The sequence below is a fragment of the Hydra vulgaris genome, chromosome 14, assembly GCF_038396675.1.
Source record: "Hydra vulgaris chromosome 14, alternate assembly HydraT2T_AEP".
Classification (NCBI taxonomy): Eukaryota; Metazoa; Cnidaria; class Hydrozoa; order Anthoathecata; family Hydridae; genus Hydra; species Hydra vulgaris.
Window position 1 is genome coordinate 2,945,923 of NC_088933.1, and position 23,147 is coordinate 2,969,069.

The 23,147-nt window shown below is 29.0% G+C and overlaps 1 protein-coding gene across 1 annotated transcript in view; it reads left to right on the forward strand.

Moving 5' to 3' along the window:
* LOC100211568 (uncharacterized) overlaps window positions 1-22,505 on the forward strand; it is a 42,196-nt gene extending 19,691 nt beyond the window's left edge. Inside the window, exons 5-10 of the mRNA XM_065817613.1 lie at window positions 344-606; window positions 16,220-16,555; window positions 18,990-19,267; window positions 19,501-19,606; window positions 20,964-21,150; window positions 22,129-22,505. Of these exons, the coding sequence (XP_065673685.1) occupies window positions 344-606; window positions 16,220-16,555; window positions 18,990-19,267; window positions 19,501-19,606; window positions 20,964-21,150; window positions 22,129-22,343 (1,385 nt within the window). The 3' untranslated portion in view covers window positions 22,344-22,505. The remainder of the gene's footprint in view (window positions 1-343; window positions 607-16,219; window positions 16,556-18,989; window positions 19,268-19,500; window positions 19,607-20,963; window positions 21,151-22,128) is intronic.
* The last annotated feature ends 642 nt before the right edge of the window (window positions 22,506-23,147 follow it).

The window sequence follows — 23,147 nt, forward strand, 5'->3', positions numbered from 1 at the left end:
AACTCGAAAAAATAAGTCGAATAAAACATTAAGTAATCACGAAAATTCAATAAAATTTTAAAACACATTCAAGGAAGACAAATCTGGAAAGTCTAAAAAGACATTGAGGAGTGATAAAACTTTAGAGTCTTGAAAAGTATGAAAATCTTGTTTTTAAAAATATATCTATAAAAATTTAGGCTATACAATTCATTCTCAAAATTTTTATGACATTTCTAAAAAAATTTCAGAGAAATTACATAATAACAAGTTTCTTTGGTTTAAAAAAAAATTAACTATTTAAAAAAGTTAACATTTAAAAAATTGAATTAAAATAAATAAAATAAAATAATTACGTTTTTAGGATCTAAAGTTATGGCCCCTTTAAGTTGGTTTAACGTAACAAAAAACAAAAAATATCGTTTCCGTGTTATTGGAGTTGGATCACTTTATCCATTACGAATTTCAATTGATGATCACTCACTAGAAATGGTTGCTTCTGACGGGTACGATTTTCAAACTTTTACAGTTGAATCTTTTATTATTAACCCAGGAGAACGATACGACTTTATTTTGGAAGCAAATCGACCAGTTGGTAACTATTGGATACGGGCAGTGAGTTTAGAGGTAGTTTTTTTACTTCTTTTTGTCTTTTTTTAAACTACTTGCTATTTTTGAATATACGCACACACGCCCAAATTCACAGATATATATATATATATATATATATATATATATATATATATATATATATATATATATATATATATATATATATATATATACACATATATATATATATATATATATATATACACACATATATACATATATAAGTATATATATTCTTTAGGCTTTAAAGAAAAATGTTTTCGTTTTCTTTTAAAAAAAAATCTTTTAATCTTGTTAAACAAGAATATTTTTTTTATATTTCTTTAATGATCTTTTTTTACTTTTTGCATATATGTGTGTATAAAACGCAGTGGCAAAAGTTAAAATATAATTTGTATTAAATTTTCAACTAATTCTCTCAATTTTGCTATAAACTCTATTACCATCATTTCTATCAACCTCTCTATCACCTTTTCTATCAACCTATCTACCATCTTTTCTGTCAACTTTTTAACAATTTATCTTCCGATATTTTTTTATTTATATTTGCCTACTTTTTTACATACTTTGCAATCAACTTACTCTCTAGTATACTTACTGAAAAAATTGGTGCTAAATTAGTGCAAAAATGTTAAATACTTCTTCAGTATAACACAATAAAAAAATATATGTATATGTAAAGTTATATATAAAAAAACCTTTTAAACTTTCAAATTTGGACAAAAAACAAAAAGTAGTTGCTGATGAGCTTTTTGTTAATATTTAAAGCTGTGAAAAAACAGTTGTATGAAAATTCTGCTATATAAAACAAATTCAAACCTAACCAGGAGAGCCGTGGTTAGGCTCCCCACACCCCAAATTGGTAGGCCTAGCATATTTAGGGGGCCCATAGGCAAATATAGGAACCCTTTTGCAAATTTAAGGATGTTTTTTTTTTTTGTAATACTTGGAAAAAATTTTAAGATTTTCGGGCTCTTTTAAAAGGCTTTTTTTGTGGGGTGGGGTGGGGGGATTGGGGCTTGGACCCAGTAGCTATGGCACTGCTAACCGGACTTAGAATTAAAATTATTTAAAAAATCTACATAATCATTTTAAGATTCTTTTAAGAATCATGTTTTAAGATTTTGAGGTCTCAATGACAGATATATTATTTTTATTTGAGGGCAGGAGCCTCCAATCCGCCAGCCTCGGTACAGTAGGTAAGTTAATTAGAAGTGTAAACTTTATTTCGTTTTGAAAGAGTGAAAAACTCTTTTGCTATATATTGCTTTTAAAAGAGTTTTTCAAAAACCAAAAGTAAAAAAATGTGCAAAAGTATAATGAAATGTTGGATGAAACAGTAAAAAAAAGTCTAAACATTTCTGACTTTTTTCATAATATCAAATCAACATAGTTTTATAGTTAACCATAATAGGTTAACCATATTAGCTAGATAAGAGATTCAAAGAAAAATAACAATTTTTCTGCGGATAGTTTCATACGTTACTAATGATGAAACTAATGTCATTAGCCTTTTATAAAATTTAAAAAGAAAGTTTAGAAATACTGCATTAAAATCTGCTGTAAAAGGTTATAAAGAATACAGTTGTTTTGTCTGATTTTTTTTGTACAGTTAAATGATTCTAATTGTTTTAATGGATATCTTCTGAAGCATCATTTGCTCATATCATCGTTTATTTAAATTCTTTAAAGAAAATTTTGGTTTATTGAAAATATTCAGAGCTGATGAAATAAATGCTAACTAAATATAAATTAAATAATTATGTTAAAATGTAAAAATAAATATAGTTACAAATCAAAAAGTAAAAAAAGATCATTAAAGAAATATTAAAAAAATATTCTTGTTTAACAAGATTAAAAGATTTTTTTTTTTAAAGAAAACGAAAACATTTTTCTTTAAAGCCTAAAGAATGTTAATTCAAAGCATTAAACTCTTCTGACCAATTAAAAATTGCCAAGCAAACAACAATGTAACCATTTAATTTAATATAAAAATAATAATATAAAAAAGCATTTTTATTTTATTATTATAAAAATTAATTAATATAATTAATATAAAAAAGCATTTTGCATGGTCTTTAATAAATATTTGCCGTCGTAGAGGTTATTGCTTACATTGCCGACTCTGGAACGTTCAGTTCCACAAATACAAAAAACAACCTCAGCAAGAAAGACAAAAAAAATTTTAACGTTTTTTCGCTTTTTCCTAAAATACTTTAAAAATCATTAAATACTGATTAATAAAAAGTAAAATTTATAACTTTGAAAGTTTTTTATTATCACGAAAACCTTTTGATAAATAGTATTATTGCGGTGTTTAATATATAGTATTCGTGCCGTTTAACACGTTCGCTGCCGAGCTATTTTAAACTATGCTTTGTTTCTTTGCCGAGCCATAAAGTCTGCAATGATTAATTTTTGCCGAAGCTATTTTTCGCGGTTTCATTGTCGTTGCCAAGGCTAGATATCAACATTTCAATAAACAAAATATTTTTAATCTAAAATAATATTATAGTATTTTTTATTCTGAATATAACTGACAAAAAATAAGCACTACGAGTAGGGTAGGGTGGGGCAAGATGCCCCCCTTAACAAACTTTAGCGTATATAACAAATACTTTTACATTTGCTTGTAATTTTTCTTTTTAATATCAAAGTCTACTTATAAGAGAAGACATTGGTAAGATAAAATATCTACTTTATTACTGGTGATAAACTTTAAAATTAAAAAAACTAATAATTGTGCAAGGAGACATCTTGCCCCAGCCGTGGGGCAAGATGCTCCAAAGAGTGCATCTTGCCCCAAACCTTTTAAACAGTTGTTAAAAATAACTATCAGTTAAAATAAACGCTATTAATAGTTCTTTATTAAAACTCTTTACATTTTATTAAAATAACTGAAATATAAACACTGCAATTATTCTATGCAATTGTCTTGAAGATAAATAACTTTTTTAAATTTATATCACTAACATAAATGTTCAAATAACATATACATGATTATGATTCACAGTAGTAGCATAAGTCTGAATCATCTGGACCACATGAAAAGTGGTACCAAGATGTACATTTACTACATTGTGTCAAATCATCAAATGGTGGCACATTGTATGGACAAGAGCATATGGTGCATAGAGTTGTATCAGTGATAAAAATTTCAGAGGCAGAAACCATATCTTTCTTCTTTTTCATTTGTTTCTTTATGCCATTAGGTCTTTCTGCTTTCTACTTTTCAGGCTTTTTCACCTTTTTTGTCTTCAAATTTATTGATTTCATTTTTTGCTTGATCACCTTATTAAGTGCAGCTTTTTCTTTACGCAATATGACTGCTTGTTGCTTTTTTTTTACATTGTTTTCATGCTCATCTAGTCGCTTCTTGAAAGGTGAAGAAGTAAGGTTTTCAGCTGACTCTGTCTTTCTCTTTCGTTGTCTTAAAACAGGAATTTTGGGACGTAGATAAATCTTTTCCAAAATATTTAAGGGAGATTTAAGGCCAAGATACTCATCAACAATTGGCAAAACTGCATCATCAACAGCCTTCAATTTTGCAGCAGTAGTTGTTGTGCTCATGACATTTGCCAACTGTATAGGTGCAACAAGAGGCAAATTAGGCAATTCACTAGATTGCTGACAGATTTTCAATGGCTCAGCTTCATTAGTGAGCAAAGCTGCTTCAAAGGCTTCATCATTAAAAATAAGGTCATTTATTGGGTACAAACCAGAGCATCTAAAACCATTAATTGCTTTGTCAATGTTTGCAGTAAAGTTGTAGGCAGTTGCAAAAATACCTGCCATGTCAAAAAATGAAATTCTACGCCCCTGATGTGATAACATCCAGTTGCTTGCTGCTGTATTGTAGCCAACTTTTAATGGTTTAAAAAATGTACGATCTAAAGGTTGCATCTTGTGTGTACAATGAGGTGGAAGAGTTATGAGATGGATCTCATTGTCACGACAAAAGTTAATGGCCTCAAGTGTTTTGTGACTGTGATGACCATCAAGTACAATTAATTGCTCATTAGTTTTAGATGCATGAGTCACAGCAACAAAATGTGTTAACCATTTAATGAATAAAGATGAATCAGTCCATCCACTAGAGCTAACTCTAATAATTGAGCCTGAAGGTGCACCAACAGCCAGCCTATCAGTCATTCGCTTACAGGGAAATATAAATAAGGGTGGGACATAAGTGCCACTTGCACTCATTGCACACACAACTGTCACAGTTGCACCTCTTTTTCCACTAGTTATTTTCAAAACTTGTCGTTTGCCTTTCGTTGCAATTATTTTTCCTGGCTTATGGACATTTGTGATTTCAGTTTCATCCATATTCCAGAGCTGTTTGGCTGAAAACTTATGTTCCTCAAATAATGACTTGTATAGTGAAAAAAACTGATTTACTTTTGGTTTTTTGAAGCCAATGGTTCTGCTTATACTGGTGGCTTGTGGAGCTCAAATAGAAAGTTGTGGATTGCGAGACATGAATCCTCGCAGCCAATCCACTCCTGCCATTTTTGACTCTTTATTAAAAGGATTATCGATTCCCATTTGTATAGCAAAATCATATGCTAGGCCACGCACATCTATTGTTGTCAAGCCAAATAATGCTGTTTCCATAATCTGAACTTGTGTAACAATCTTTAATTCAAATTCTTTACTAAAAACAGGAAATTTTCCACCCAGAGACAAACCACCAACTACTTTTACTTTTTCATCTCGATGACGTTGTAATGTTTTTTTATTAATACTAAATTCTGATGCAACATTCTTTAGACTGCAGGCCATCTTTATTACATCTAATGCTGACTTTATTCTTTTATCATTTGCTGCACCTCTCTGTGTTTTTCGCACATAATTTCTCACCATTATTTGTAATATTTAAATATGTATCTAAAGAAATATTAAAACCTTAAAATTTTAATTATATAAACATACCAACACATACACAGTATTATATAACTATTCAATACATTATTATTTTATACATTACATAACATCTATAAATTAACTCTCTTTGAGTTAAATAAGAACTTACTAAAGTTACATGTACATACAAAATTACTCAAGATTATTAACAATAACACGATGTTGCAATTATTAATGATGTTGCATGCTAAACACAGCTCCTTTTAGTAGAAATTGTATTATGGGCATGTAATAATATATGAAGTTGTATTAATACAACTTCATTCAGCTGAATGCAATGCATATTTGTAAAAGTTTTACAAATATGTATTGAATTGCAGCAATAGCATGTGATACAGCTTCATTTTACTTAGCATATACATTATAACATTTACTTAATATATAAAATTATTTTAAAAAGCTATTTATAAATATGTATAATAGTTATCAACATATAAACATTGTCAAAAACCATGGCTATCTAGAAATACAGGCCTTGACAACGCGCCGAAATTTTTTTTGACTGGAGGCCGATTGAATATGGCTGGATTTCCACGATATTTAATTATTTTTGTTTTACGATAGTAATACTCTACAGCGATTGGCGTAAACACAAATTTTTAGCGACTTTGTACCGTTTTCTAATCTAACTTACGTTTTTTAATTGAAAACTTCGCACTTTTAGATAAATGTTAATGAGAAGTGCAATATATTTCAATATATTTATCAATAAAGAATTATCAAATATGCCTCGAAAATGTTGTGTACCATGTTGTAATAGTGGTTATGCGTCATCAACTACAAAGGTGTCCACTTATCGATTTCCTAGCGATGAATACGAAAAAGACAAATGGATAAAAGCTATTCCTAGGAAAAATCTGGTTGTTAACAAGTACACTGTTGTGTGTCGTTTTCACTGGCCTGTAGATTGCAAATCATTTACATCATATCGTGCAAAAGAGCGTCCTACAGAACCACCGACTGTCTTTCCTAACATACCATCTAGCTGTCTTAGTTTACCTCCTTCTAAACCCAGACCAACAAAACTTTCATCATTCACTATAAGAAATACAACATCAGATGAACTAGATAGTTTTAGAGAATATGATCTTTTTCGATTTGATAACATCAAGGAGAGACTTTTGCAGAATAATGATCTTATTGTATACAACATAAATGATAATAATGATGTTGTTTACGTTCAGTCAAAAGAATTTATATGTGGTATTGCAAAGTTTTTGGTTATTATTAATAGGGATTTAACATTGACTTCGTTTCACCTTGGATCATCTTGCAGTATTCCTATTCTTCTATCAAGTAAGTCATCATCTTATTGTAAGTATTGGTCTGTCTTCGATGAGATTATTCGATACTTAAAAAACGAAGATATTTGCCATAAAAAAAAAATATTACTCGGACATATGGAGTGTATGTCTCAAAAGAAAATTGGTGAATTTACTTACTCTGCTGATATAATTACTAGAGCATTTGAATATTTTGCAATATCCAGGTCACTGTACAGTCGTATTTCCAATGACTATAAATTACCAAGTATTAGAACTTTGACAAGAATCACTTCAAAAGTTGGATCACAAGATAGTATGGAATTTTTAAAAAATGTTTTGATGAGTATTGAAGATACACAGCGTAAATGTGTATTGTTGGTTGATGAAGTTTATATCAAATCTATATTAACTTATCATGGAGGTACATTGTTTGGGTATTCTGCTGATCAACCCGGTGTCCTTGCCAAAACTATGTTGGCTATAATGGTAAAATGTTTATTTGGTGGACCAGAGTTTCTTATGAAAATGATTCCAATCAGTTGCTTAGATTCTGATTTTCTTTTAAATCAGTGCAAACCAATTATTGAAATGATTAACAATCAACCCAATGCAAAATTGTTATCGGTTATTGCTGATGGAAATAGAGTAAATCAAAGGTTTTTCAAAATTATGAATAAAATTGAAGGAAAACCTTGGTGCGGAGATGACGAGCACACATTTTTGTTATTTGATTTTGTTCATGTTATGAAGTGTGTTCGTAATAATTGGTTAACTGAAGAAAACGGAGAATTAGTTTTTGAGTTTGATGGTAATAAACATATAGCAAAATGGGCTGATTTAAAGAATCTTTATGAGTTAGAGTCTGGCAATCTTTTAAAGCTTAGCAAATTGAATGGTATTTCCATCTCACCAAAACCAATTGAGAGGCAGAAAGTTAGTACTTGTTTGCGAGTTTTCTGTGATGAAACAATTGCAGCATTAAAAAATCATCCATCCATTAAAAAGAATGATGTTATTGGCACCATCAAGTTTATTTCTATATTTGTGAAGTTTTGGAAAATTTGTAATGTGAAAGGTGTTGGAGCAGATATTCGTTATAAAGATGAGGACCGTGCAGTTATAAGATCACACACAGATAAAAGTCTGTTATTCTTATTGGATGTAGCAGATATGGTTGAAAGAATGAAAAAGTCAGGCCCTAAACGTGTTAAGCAGCTTTCAAAAGATACTTCTAAATCTATTTCTCATGTATGTAGGGGCTTAGTTAACATGGCAAGGTATCTTTTGGATTGTGGAAATGACTATGTTATCCTGGGGTGGTTCACAACCGATCCATTGGAGAAAGCTTTCAGCAAGCTTAGGCAGGGTTCTGGAGGAACCTATTTTATTACTGCTCAGTCTGTCATAGAAAAAGTTAGAATCCAACATGCAAAACTTTCTCTCCAATTAGAAATGCAGTGTTTTGATGATTGTTTTAATGGTCATTCCTGTAATAATTGTTTTCGACGTTTAAATGAGCAGGAATGTGAGATTTTTGATAACTTACCAGAATTAGAAGATAAAGTTCAAGCAGAATCATTGCTTTCAATTGTATATATCGCTGGTTACGTTCAAAGAAAAAATGGCTATGATTATACTGATACAAAATTTTATTATATAAAATGCGGTGCCTATATTGATGACCTGAATAGAGGTGGTCTTGTTATTCCCTTTGATAACATTGTTCAGTGGTGCATTTTTTGTTTTATTTTGTTTGAGCAGTTATCAGAAGAATTTTGTCAATCATTTTTGATGAAACAATTTTTATCTGTATCGGAAAAGTTTCAATTTGGTATTGATGAAAGACACTGCCGCACTTTAGCAAACATATTTCTAAAAAATTTAGCAATTATTAAATCTCCAAGATGCTCCAAGGAGTCAAGACAAAAAGTTATAAAACTGTCATGATATTCAGTCTATTTAAATTTTAATATGTTATGTTATAACTTTATTATATTTTATTAACCTTAGAACTTTATTGTATAATTTTACTTATAAGACTCCTAGATCTAATTAATAATATACTTAATTTGCTTTTCTTGTCCACATCCACTCTATTTATTAGCGCTTCACTCGGCCTCCAGTCAAAAAAAAATTCGGCGCGTTGTCAAGGCCTGTATTTCTAGATAGCCATGTCAAAAACTAAATTAGTAAACGTTTTTATGTCCTAAACACACTTTAAAAATGGTAGAAATTCCGTAAAACTACGACGCAAGAAGCCCTTTGAGGGCATCTTACCCCACGTAACCGAGGACATCTTGCCTCATCTGTAGTGAGTGCAAGTTTAATACAAATAAAATTAATTTTATTGCTGAGTTATAAAATTTCTTGACTATATATTATTGTGGGATAAATTCTCTATAAAACAGTACATTTCTTACCTTAATCGCATAAGTATTGCCATTCCAATAAACATTCAAAATTAGAAGCAACTTACTAACAAAATACTCCAAAAAGTAATAAACCAATTTAAACCTCACCTACCAGCAATATTAAAAACATTTTTTATTCCACGATTTTGTTTTAACTTTATGAATAGTATTATAGAGGGATAAAACATTACCGTCCTATGATACTCTCACATAAGCAAAAAGACTTCTTGCCCCACCCTACCCTATACTCCTACTTTGGCTATAGAGAAGAAATTTTTTCTCCAGTGCCGAAGTACGAGTTTACTCGTAACACCGTAATGAGTATAACTCATTGCGGTGACTACACCTTATCAAGATGAAATTGAGAACTTGAAAGTTGTAATTAAGAAACGTACGATGTAATTTAGAACATGGAAGATGTGATTGAGAAATGTAAGATTTAATTTAGAACATGAAAGTTGTGAATAAGAAATCGTAAGATGTAATTGAGAAGATAAAAGTTGTAATTGAGAAATGTTTATAATATAGATTATCAGAAAGAAGTTATTTGTATTTTTAATTTTGTTACTTTAGTTTACCTTGTAATATTAGGTTTGACCCCTAATTTGGCCAAGGGTTGGTTTTCAATAAATAATAATATATTATCAATAAAATAAAAAAGTGATGAAAAAGGGATTTGTCGTTGGCGGTAACTCCATATCTTCCAAGGAAATTTAAATTTCTGCTAAAGATCCAATTGTATGCTGTCTTATATTTGACACCTAAAGTTTGCGCCAGAGTCGCAAAATGACGATTGGGTCGTCATTTCGCTCAGCATTTTCAATAACTCATTCAATGAAGATAAAACATAATGTTTTCTTTCAACTTATTCGGTTGTTTGTATTTTACGTCTAAAATTCGACAAGGTGGTTCTGGTTGTTCCAAACGTGGATGTAAACAAATTTAGTTAAATAAATGCACCAATTCATCTTAATAACAGACTTTCTGTTTATAGTGTATTGACAAATAACACAATGACCTTTCAATTCCATTACTGTATTACTGTATTGCTAGTGCATACAAATGCTAAATTTGATATTATTAACTTATTAAAATGCATGTACAAGAAGATTTTATTATGACCTTTAAGCTTACATTGTGAATTTGCAATTACAAATAATGTATTCTCATTTCCATATTACGATTTCTTAATAAGAACTTTTATTTTTTCAATTACATATTGCGATTTCTTATTTACATGTTAAGTTTCTGAATTACATTTTAAAATTTCTTAATTACATTTTGTGTTTCTTAATTACATACTTTGACTTCTAAATTACATGCTGTATTTCTCAATTGCATCTTACTTTTCTTAATTACAACTTTCAAGTTCTCAATTACATCTTGAAAAGGTATAGTAATGTAGCTTATTTGATGCAATATTATTATAAATAGTGTTTCACATTTTTTGCACATCCACATGCACATTGGGAGTTATCATGAGTAAAAAGGTAATTTATATTTTTAGACTACAAGCTAAAATATATTTGATAACTACATTATACCGCATGTTATTAAAAATGTGAAAAAAATTTCATTTCACAACGTTATCAAAATGTTTTTTAATGTATTAAAAAACATTTTAGTGCGCACTTCGAATTTTTTAACGCGGTATACTAATTAATGTGTTTTATAGATAAGTAGTTTCTTTTTTATAAATAGATAATTTATAAATTTATCTATCTCATATTAGCTCAACACAGATATTACACAATTGGATCGGCACATATGATTATGGAAGATTGTGAGGATAGTGAAGATAATGATATTGAAGATTCAGATTCATTTTTCGCATATACTACTACGTTTTCGAGCTTGATTGTATTAGAATCAGGTTATGAAGATAATCACTCTGAATAAAGTGATGGCAATCAGTTTACAGACGTTCATCTAGCAGCCACTGCAGAAGATTTTTTAATGCCGCCAAAAAATGCTAGAACAACGAGTGGTCTTGCTTATAGACAAAATCAAAACAAAGCTTAACAGATAGATCTTATAAGTAATATTTTGCCTGAAAAAACAATTTCTGAAACAAATCCATCTAGAAATTCAAACCAATGGAAAGATGAGCCGAATATTGTAAGACAAATTCAATTTACTGCCGATCCTGGTTTGAAGATAAACATGGAGAGCAAGAAACCATTAGATTTCTTTAGACTTTTTGTTACAGAAGAGCTTATAAATACTATGGTAGTTGAAACTAATTGCTAAGCAACGCAAGAAATAAATAAGCAGCGTCCCCTCAGAAGAAGCTCACGTTTTAAAGATTGGAAACCAATAAATTTAGAATATATGCGGCAGTTCCTTGGAGTTCTTCTTCATATGGGGTATGTCAAAATGCCATCTTTAGAATACTACTGGTCTAAGAACAGTCTCTATAGATTCCCTTATTTTCTAAAATAATGCCACAAAACAAATTTCAACTAATGTTACAGTTTTGCCATTTTATTAACAATGAAGATAGAGGTAGTGGACGCTTGTGTAAAATTATTGGACTTCTCGGTCACTTCAATAATACAATGAATAACATCTACTGTCTTAATAAAAATATATCAATCGATGAGTCAATGATGCTTTGGAAGGGACATCTTGTATTCAGGCAGTATGCGAAAAATAAAAGACATGAGTATGGTACCAAGTTCTATGAGCTTTGCGAATCAGATGGTATTGTACTAAAAGTAAAAATCTACTCTGGCGAGACAACTCTCAGTAAACATTTATTGGGTCAAAAAAGAGCTATTGTTTTAGACTTAATGAAAAATTTCTGGGAAAAGATTATCACCTGTACACCGATAACTTTTACAATTCCTTTAAGTTAACAAAGCACATGATAAATCAAAAAACATACATTTGTGGTACTTTAAGAACTGACCAAAAGTCAAATCAAAGAGAATGTACAAAAGCAAAACTGAAACAGGGAGACGTTATAAGCAGTAGCAGAGAGGGTGTAGTGGTTGCTAAATGGAAAGACAAAAGAGACGTGCTAATGATCAGCAACTTGCATTCGTTGCAAATGATTGAAGTGACAAACAGAAGAGGAGAGAAGAAAATGAAATCCAATATTATTAAAGATTCCAATCGATGTATGTCAGGAGTAGATAGGGCGGAACAAATGGTATCATATTATGATTGCCTAAGAAAGACAATTAAATGGTATAAAAAAGTAGCACTTCATCTCTTTGATACTTTTTTGTTTAATGCTTACTGTCTAAACAGCAAATATGGACAAGATAAAACAATTTCCTTGCTTAAGTTTAGAGAATTAGTTGTGCCATTGAAATGTTGAAATTGTGCCTCTTGTCTTCAATACCACCAAATGAAAAGAAAAAATTCCCAACAAAACCATGTCGAGTCTGCTCTAAAATAAAACGTAAAGAAACACAATATGAATGTGCTGTTTGTGAAAATAGACCTCCGTTATGTATTGGCGAATGTTTCAGAATGTATCATTCAAAAGAATAGGTTTACACTTTAATTTTCATGAAATTAAATTAAAGCATTATCAATATTTTACTTTTATTTGTTTTAAGCTATTATTGTCTTTATCCGCATTTAAATTAGGTTTCTTGGATTTTTAAAATAAAAACTTGAATGTAATATTTTCTGAAACCAAATGTGAAGCTAAGAAAACAAAAAAGTGAATAGACAAAGCCAGTCATGCACAAATATTACTTGAAATAAGTTAGTAAAACTACGAGTTTACTCGTAGTTGGCAAACTCATGACGCCGCACAGTGGGCGGAATTTCAAAAAACCTGGCCAAAAGTCAAAAAATGATTATAATTAATGGAAATTTTCTGTAAAGCATTTTTTTGAATCCCCAACTTTAAATTTGACATAAGTGTACCAAAATTCAATAATGGTAGATCCAAAATGGCGGTGTTTTAAAAACATTAATCGTTAAAAATGCCTTTGGGCTTTCGTGTTTAACCAATTAGTTCTAATTCGACATTTAAGTTCAATAGACTAATGTATTATTTACATTACATATATAAACATTATATATAATACCGATATATGATGTATTATGACTGTATTATTATGCCGCAATGTTAAAAAAAATAAATTGAAAAATTCATTATTTATTCTACTTATTTATTTGTTCAAGGAAAACAAGGAAAACTTTTATTTGCATCATTTATCATAATTGTTTCATTTATATTACTTTAAAATAAATCACCACTGTCATCTGAATCATTTATTGTTGAAATATTGTTGATAAACTCAATCACAGACGAATGAGTTTCAGAGTTTTCGTTAATCTCCGGAGGTAATAACATTTGTAAAGCTTGAGAAGACAAAGATCTGCTAACTTTTGTATGAGATTTTAGAAGTGAAGATATTGCAGGATCTGACGAAACCAGAAGTCTGCAAAAAACGTCATGCATTGTATTTTTTCTGGAATTTTTCCTGGAGAAATCTTCGCGATATTTTTTTAAGTCTTTGTTTCTCGATTCCTGTGCATCCTCAGATAGTTGTCCTATGGGTAGTATTACTGTTTTTGTTATTAAGGCTCCATGAATAAGTACTTTGTGTACTGTTGTAGGCATGTTATACCAAGGATACTTTTCAACAAAAAGTAGTGCAGTTTCGGTAGAATAGTTATCGAGTTTGTCTGCGTCTATAGGAAAGCCACTAGATAATACCTGTAAAATTACATGAAACCGATTTATTAGTTCTAAATCCAATCCTAGAATATCAGCAGACACTTGTGAGTTTTTAAAAAATCTTCGAGCTGTATTTCCGTCATTTGTATTACCGCATCCTGGTTTCGGTCGATCAACTATTAACCCTAGCTGCAGCTTAAAAGCATTCTGGATTAACAATTTTTGTTGTAATATTATACTTTTTTCAATGTCAGAACGTGCTTGCCATTTTTTTATTCCAAGTTTATACCCAAGATGCAAAAAACATTCAAAAAAGCGAATCCATGCGTGCAACGTTGATAAACCGTATTCCAATTTTGATTCGTCAACTTTTATTTCTTTAACGAAATTGATATTATTGAATTGACTCGAAGTAGCAGAACACAAATAACACCGCATTGTTGATTTCGTCAATGTTATTGCATTGCAAACTTTTCCGTCAATCATTGTCATAACCAATTTATAATGTATTTTAATTTCTATTTCATATTGAACAATGATGAGAGGAACCAGTGATTTAATTTTATCTTCAATATAGTCTTTTTCATTAATGCTTGTATGGACATTTTCGTGAAGAAATTGAAGTCTTATAGGTCGGCAAAATCGAGTAGATGAGGGTGTCCTATTTTTCCATATAATAATATCTTGACCTAAAACTGAATTTGTACACAAAAGTTGTAATGGTACAAGTGAAGTCAGAAAAACATTTGCATCTGAGTTTCTTCCATCGGCAAATCTCTGTTTATATTCGCTATGACCGGAACTGCCATCAAACCCCCACTTAAGAATTAAAATAAAATTTGATAAAATATTATAATATAGTTGACAAATATCAATGTCCCGCTAACTACGAGTTTACTCGTAGTTGGCAAATAAATGACGCCAACTTACTACGAGTATACTCGTAGTTGGCAGCGAATGTGTTAAGGGTTAAACAGTCTAAAATTTTAAAACCTAAAGTAAATTAGTTTTAAAGTGAAACGTCTTAAAGTCAAAAATTCTTAAGTTTTAAATTATAAGGTTTTGAGTTTAAAGTCTTTAAATCTATAATTTTAAAGTCTATGTATCTAATGTATAGGAAAATCTAATGTGTAGGACCAACAAAATTTATCGTTATATCTCTTATTAAATAAACATAGGAGTAAAGTGGGGTAAGAGTAAGCGGTTTAGCTTTAAGTTCAACTTTTTTTTTGCTTTTTGTTTTTTAGAGAATTTTTTTCGTTATAATAAATACATAAAAATTTAAAAAAATATATATTTTTATGACGAAAAAAAAACGTTTACTTATCCCCATAAAATTGGGGAAAAGTGAAACTAGTTCAATTTTAATAAAAATTCTTTAAGATATTAAGAAAATCAAGTTAAATTAATTAAAAATAAAATTATTTAAAAATAAAATGAAAACTAATCATATTAGAAGTTAAGTTTACAAAAAAAAACTATTTTAATCAAATATAAGAAAAAACTAATTATTATTTAAATAAATTTAAGTAGGCCAGACGCAGGTCCGCAGGATTTTTTTATGCAAGTAAAAGATCCACATTGGTAACAAAGGTTGTTTTGAGTTAGCAATCCTTCTTCCCAAATTCTGCGACACATTTTGCACCTCTTGAAGTCTTCGTCTTGTCTCGGTTTTTTGAATGTTGCACTTGCTGAATTTCATCCAAAGCTTCACTGAAGTCTCATCTTGCTTTAGTTTCTCAAACACCTCAGATGTACACAGATGATACTGGCCTTCAACTCTAAGAATGTTGACTCTTTTAGGTTATTTTTTGTGTGTTTTTGTTGTGCAAATTTTAAATTTGAATACGTGTAAATGCGTCACCAGAACTAAAAAGTTTCGCTTGCAGTTGACTGAAACTTTCTTTTGTTAAGTTGTTGAAATTTTTAGCTGTATAAAATTCTGTAAGTAATTTGCGCCTAACTTGTTTTAAGTGACAATATGCACCTACATCTATTGGTTGAAGTATGTAGGACGAACGAGCTGGTAAACATATCAGCCTGATGTTAACTCAAAACAAATACCTACAACATTGAAACATGTGAATACCTGTAATTGAAAAAAATATTTGATTTATTGATTAAAACAACTTAATTTAAGAAGACCAAACTAATTACATGGAATTAATATATATATATATATATATATATATATATATATATATATATATACATATATATATATATATATATATATATATATATATATATATATATATATATATATATATCGCCAACCAAATTAATAAAGAATTACATATTTCGCATACTATTTTTTTATGGATTGTGCATCTGTTATGTATTTTATATATGTATTTATTATTAACATTCGCACCTTTTAGATTGGAGTTATAGATCATGCTTTTGAAGCAATTCTACACTACAAAGGGTCACGCGATGATGAACCGATAACAAAAAGAAAACTTTGTACAACAACAGACATGTGCGAAGTTTTAAATTGCCCATTTCTTTACTTTCCTGCCAGTGAAAACATAGTATGTCATCGAGTTTCTGAAATGATCAGTACGAACTTTAAGGAACCACCACCTCCTTGGGAAGATGACTCCGAAGAATACTTTTTGAATTTCGCCTTTCCTGGAGAAAAGGTCACGCCGGGTTCAGTTAACGGAAGAAAGTTTGAATTTCCTGGTATTAACTCATTGTTTCAAGATAATCAGGTATAAGTATATAAAATTTGTTTAGTTTCCACTTAACTATTATTTTTTAAATTTTAAAACAAAAAAATCTGTAACTAGAAAGTTGTAACTAGTGTGCCACAAACTCAGTAAAAAACGTGAATTAAAAGTGAAAAAAGTTTAGTGTTGTGAAAAAAGAATACTTAAAAACCTTAAAAACTGTGGAGCAATTAACTTGTGTATAGGAAAACAGCTCATCTAAATCAAATGCGTGGGTTAATTTAGTAGCATTGCGATCGTTTTTGAGCTTTCTTAGGTTGTGGGAGTTGGTCCTTTGGAAAAAAATGATAACCACCTCCAAACAAAAGGATTTAACATAAAGCAATGCGATATCAAACTAGAAGCTTTAAAATTATTTTTAACAGAGAACAGGGATCAATTAGTAAATAAAGCAGTCGTTTGTGCAAATAAAATTTGTATAATCTGGGCACAATCATTTATTGTCATTGTAGACAGGTAGAAGGGTAAGAACTGCATAATGCTGTATTGTCATGTGAAAATAAGCTGAGAAAAGAAATTTTTTTGTTTCTTGACAGAGTGATCTAAGCATTTGTTTCAAGATTTCAACAGCTTGATGTTCTTGCTAAAAAGTATGCCATTAATACTCCATCAAATCTGTTGAATGATAAATACGAATTTTAATTTCTGGGTCATGACCGTGATTACATTAATAAAGAAGAATTCCTCCTTAAAAGGAAAAGACCTAAAAGTTTTATTTTTGTTGTTGTATCATAAGACAAAACAAAAATATGGATGAATGTTGGTCTACTTAAACTTTTGCTGTTCATTCTAAATTACAGTCTTGAAAACTCAGTTCCTAATATAGTTATACGACCACGAGTTTTTTCTTGCAGTTGCTGTTAGAGTGGCTAGTTTTAAGAGATGTTTAAAACAAAAAACAAAAAAAAAGTTATCTTTGATCTTCAGTGAGTACCCTGCGTTTAAGAAACCTACTCATCCATCGAGCTGAAACTGAATAATGATACTGACTTTGAAAGTCTCATAAATGACTTTGTTGACAGAAAAGCAGGAAATAAACCTCTAAAATGTTGCAACAAAGTAAATTTTTTGCAATTAAAATTTGTTATAGTATTAAAAATATACTGCATTTTAATTTTGTTTTAGTTTCATTTGAAAAAGTTATGTATTAAATATACGGTGCTCATTTTTCTTTTACAATTGAATTTGAATGACAATTTTTTATTGTTAATTTGTGTTTATTATATATCATTGTGGCTTATTTGTTATGTGCCTCTGTTCTTCATTTATTATTTGCCTCTGTATCTCATTTATGTTTTACTTAATCGTACTATACAAAGATCTGTAAGTTTGAAATTCAGAACTGCACCTTTTGTTAACAGTAGTAATAAAAACTTATTATTATTAGTAGTAATACTTTGTTGTTTTGCAATAAAGAAAGGTTTTGCCCAATTGTGTATCTTTTATGCATCCTGGTTAATGTTAGTAGTTACCAGTCCACCTTAAATTTTTATCATTGTCTCTATTATAACTATTAAAGGCTGAATCGAGACATAAACCTGAAACAGTTGATGCCTCAATTCACCCCATTTGCGTGGTCAATAGGGACAGACAGAAAATAAAAAAAAAAAAGCTCAGCCAATAATTTTAACTATCAAATATTTTCATAGAGTAGAATAGAGTAGTTTTATAGAGTAGTATGTATGTCCATAGTTAGTAAATCAATCAACAGATCACTCAGTAATATCAGAAAAATCAAAAAAAAAAATCCTTACTCACCTCATTTCACGGTTTTTGCAAACTAAAAAACTAAATCCATAGGAGCAACAACGGGTAAATATTTCGGACAGCAACGTCTAAATATTTTCTTTCAAACTTAATTGTGCCTTGTAGAAAACATAAAATGAGAGTTTTTTTTCAACAATTCACGGAAATCGGAGCCCTAAAAAATACATGTTATTTAAAAGTTCCCTTTCCTTTTTATTTAGTCTTTCTGAATTAAGAAACTTTATTCAATAAAATAAAAACTCTTGATTTAGTAATACATAATATAATAGTTTAATTGTTGTTATTATTAAGTTAAAGATAAAAATATGTTTAGCTCATAAATAATTAATATATATAAGATAACAAACTTATAAGAAAAGTAATAAATCAGTAAATCAAAATTTAAATAAATTTTTGTATCAAATATCCAACAGTCTTAGTTTGTATAGTTTGGATTTGTGTTTAAAATATTTTAATATTTTTTAATATTTACAATAAATAAGCTTAAAGTTAACATAGGGTTTTGATTAGACTATTAAAAATTTATTTTAGTTAATTGTTTTTATCAAATCATGAAACGATTAAAAAGAACTAACTTGTTTAAGTACAATATTTAATAAATTGTTTAAACCACAGGTGTATTGCTTATTAACAGGTGTATTGTTTACAGGTAGGTCAAATAAAAGATTATGATTGTGCCAATCATGACTGCGGAGACGACAAGATTTGCTACTGTCATTTTCAAATTACGTTGCCGTTTAACAAGACAATACAAATGGTGTGGCTTAACATGGGCGTTGGTGCTGGATGGGCTCATCCAATACATTTACATGGTCATAGTTTCCATGTTATGAAAATGGAATATTCAACATCAGATAATGTCACTGGAAAGCTGTTGTCTCCTTCGCCTCATATTGATTGTAATGGTGGACTGAACTTTTGCAATAGGTTTTACTTTTTAGTATATCATATAAATATATATACACATAGTTTAATTTATTATTGCATACAATTATACTAAGAAAAGTTTATTTACTACGATTTTGTACGGAAAAATAAGTTTGTGGAAGAAAAAAAACTAATTAAATTAAAACTTAAATAAATTTAAGTTTTAATTTAATTAGGCTTGGTTTTAAATTTTTCTGTATATAAATATTTAGACCGCATATATTGTTTTTTAGTGCTCAGTGGCAAGATCCTTCTTGGGAAAATGGAAATGTTCCTGGACTTAATTTAAAAAATCCACCGTTGAAGGACACAATTATTATTCCAACAGGTGGATATGCGGTACGATGTTTCAGTTTTTTATCTTTAATTTATGTTTCTTTGTATATTTAAGATTGTATTTGGGGGATTAGATAAGAAAGGAAGAATTTTTTCAAATAAATGTTGATATATATTTACTATTAAAAAAGTTATAAAAAGCCCACTAGAAGATTAAACGACCCTCACGATAAACTGATAAGTAATAAGCAAAATTTTTTATTTTATTTATTTTTTACTTTTTTTATAAAATCAAAAATTTTTTAATTTTTGTTACCTTCTACTCGTTTTCATGCCTCAATCGGCACAAGGCGTGATAAATAGAGAAGATTGCCTTAATTGGAAAAAAAAAAAAAAATAATTTAATTAATTAACTTTAGAAATAAAAAGAATAAAGGCAATATTTTGCATTTTAAGCGTCTTATTTTTTACGTTTTGACAGATTTTGAAAGTTATCAGTCAAAAAATGTACGTGCACCGTTTTAAAATGAATAAATAGTTCCGGCGCAATTTAAAAATACTTAGTAATAACCATAAACCTTAAAAACTTTATTTGATCAATAAAATAAAAATCATAATAGTGTAATAAGGTAATACAGCGTTTATGCAACTTTTTGTTTGTAGAATTTCAGTTTGTTCGAGTAATATAAATCCTATTCTAAATTTTTGAATGTTTACATTGTCACTGTTAAAATATTAATTACTTTTAATCAGTTTTTTTTATTTTACTCGTTTTTTACTCTGTTCTCCAGCTAAAAGTTCGTTTGTGCTTTGCATCTCCTATCCAACTAATTTTAAGTAAAGTGTTGCTAATCTTAATTATCATTTAATCTAGAGCAGCACTTACTAACAGTAACTATCGTACCTTTATCTTCAAAAAACTTTTTAATCGGGGTGTGTTAATCGTATCAACAAGCTCTTTATTGAGTTAAGATCTACATCAGATATTCCTGGGTTTTTTAAAAACTCTACTATTCCGAATTTATTTCTAATAACAGTGCAATCAATTAAGTCAAATTATGCTTAAATTATGTTCAAAGTATCAAAATTATGGTCAAATAATGGTCAAATAATGGTCAAATTATAGTCAAATTATAGTCAAATTATTAAAAAAACCACAAAGGTTTTTGTAGTTTGTAGTAACCATCTTTGGTTAATAAATATTTTTTCCATTAGTGTTCCAATTAATGCAACTCTTCCCTGCGTCTAAAAACGTTTTAACTCTTTTTTAAGGCGTTTAAAACTCATATTGTAACCACAAGAACTGTGCCTTATGACATTTTTACTTTACAAAATGTCTTTGTACCTTATTCTTAAATAAAGTTTTTTTAAATTGTTTTACGAGTTTGACACAATTCTTAAATTATAAGATTTTATATAGGTTATACGATTTCGAAGTACAAATCCAGGAAAATGGTTTCTTCATTGTCATATTGAAGTTCACGCCTTGGATGGAATGGGGATGGTTATAAATGAAGCACCTGAAATACCAATTCAGCGTCCAAAAGGATTTCCATTATGCAACCACTTTTACGATGACCCTTCTAGAGATATTGAATACATTCATGGTAAAAAATAATTATATTATTTTTAAACTTAGTTAAGATGGGAAATTTGGAATGCGTTTTAAAATACACTAACCTGTCTTAACGTTTACGTTTGAAATAAATTGATGCTTTTTTAATTAAATATTAAAGCAATCAATAAAAGCTATCAATAAATATTTTATTATCAAATACTTTTTCCTAAATAAATAGGTTAGCATAAAAATCAGATAATTGTTGCTTGATTCAGTTTCTAATTAGTAATGGGAGTGCTGTGGCATTGTTACCGGCTTGTCGATGCATCGACTATTTAGCCGATGAATCGGCATTAGGATCGGTCTAGGTAACCATCGGCTGATGCCGAATGTTTTGAAAACATCGGTTTTTTATATTTGTGTTTCTATTTTGCAAGCAAAAGTATAACTCTTTCATAAGCAAAAATGCAAGTATAAGCTTGAGTTATTATTTGCGCTAATCTGCAACCACTAAACCTTTAAATAGTTTTTGAACAGTTTTTTACAAGGGACTCACTACATTTTTAGTGTTTTTATTTTAATTTAGAAAAGCAATGACCTATGGACCTAAACTGTACAGATCTTGGTTTTAAACTTTTCTATCTAAATAGATAAGTTTAAAGTCAAGAAATGTAAAAATGTAAACAAACAAATTCTATTAGATGTTCACTCTTTTTATTAAGCAAAATTTACAAATTGTAATATATATAAAGACATATCAACCTGTACCAATCGGCATTGGTGCACCCCTACTATTTAGCTTATTTGGCCGTTTTCTTTTGAATGAATTTTTTTTTTTAGGCTAAACTTCAATAAAAGTATCGAATTCTATCTTAAAACCGAATTACTTTATTTTTTCATGTGCTTTTACGCTTTAAACTTTTATTTTTTTTTAGTGGTTTATTATTATTACTTTTTTTATTTTTATAATTTTATTTAAAACAATTAATGCTTTACATAGTTTAAAACTGTTTATTCCTTATTTTAGCGCATCTTAATGATACAGAAACAGAGAGGTTTTACCAAAATAAATTTAGCGAACAAATTTCAGATAAGAACCCTCGTATTAAAAGTCATGGATTTAAAAACGCTGAAACAGCATTAATAATTGCTGTCACTCTTGGGTCAATTGTCATAGTTCAATTTCTTATAATTTGCTTATGCGCAGTTTCGGGAAGAAGAAAAATGAGACCTTCGTCATAAAAAAAGCAATGAAAACACAAATACATTTTTTTAATAGGTTTTAAAGTTCAATTGTTTTTTTATTCTAATTGATATTCCTTTTACATATAAAAATTTTCATATATTATTTATATATAAAAGGTTTTGTATAAGAATAGTATTTTTATAATAAAAATAATCAAAGATTTAATTTTTTTATATCATTGTGACAAAAAAAAAATGTTTCAAAGTTTTATTTAGAGTATATATATATATATATATATATATATATATATATATTATATATATATATATATATATATATATATATATATATATATATATATATATATACACATATATATATACTTTATAATATATAAGAGAGGTACATTGGTGGTACCGTATTTCAAGTGCCTCACGAACTTTCCTATCAAACTTTTTAGCATCGATACATATATATATATACATATATATATATATATATATATATATATATATATATATATATATATATATATATATATATATATATATATATATATATATATATATATATATATATGTATCGATGCTAAAAAGTTTGATAGGAAAGTTCGTATATATATATATATATAGGGGAAAGAGGGGTAATTAGTACCGCTGTCCAATTCGTACCAGCGTCATTGTTCTTTTTCTGATTCGTTGAAATTGGCGGATCACGATAAAATCAAGCCAGCAGATGAAACATGTATACTGACCAAAAAAATGGCGGAATCAAACGTTAAAGAAAGGAGGTAAGTCTGTTACCCTTTTTTTACATTATTTGATGTAATAATTACACTGTTCTACTAGTCGTACCTTGCA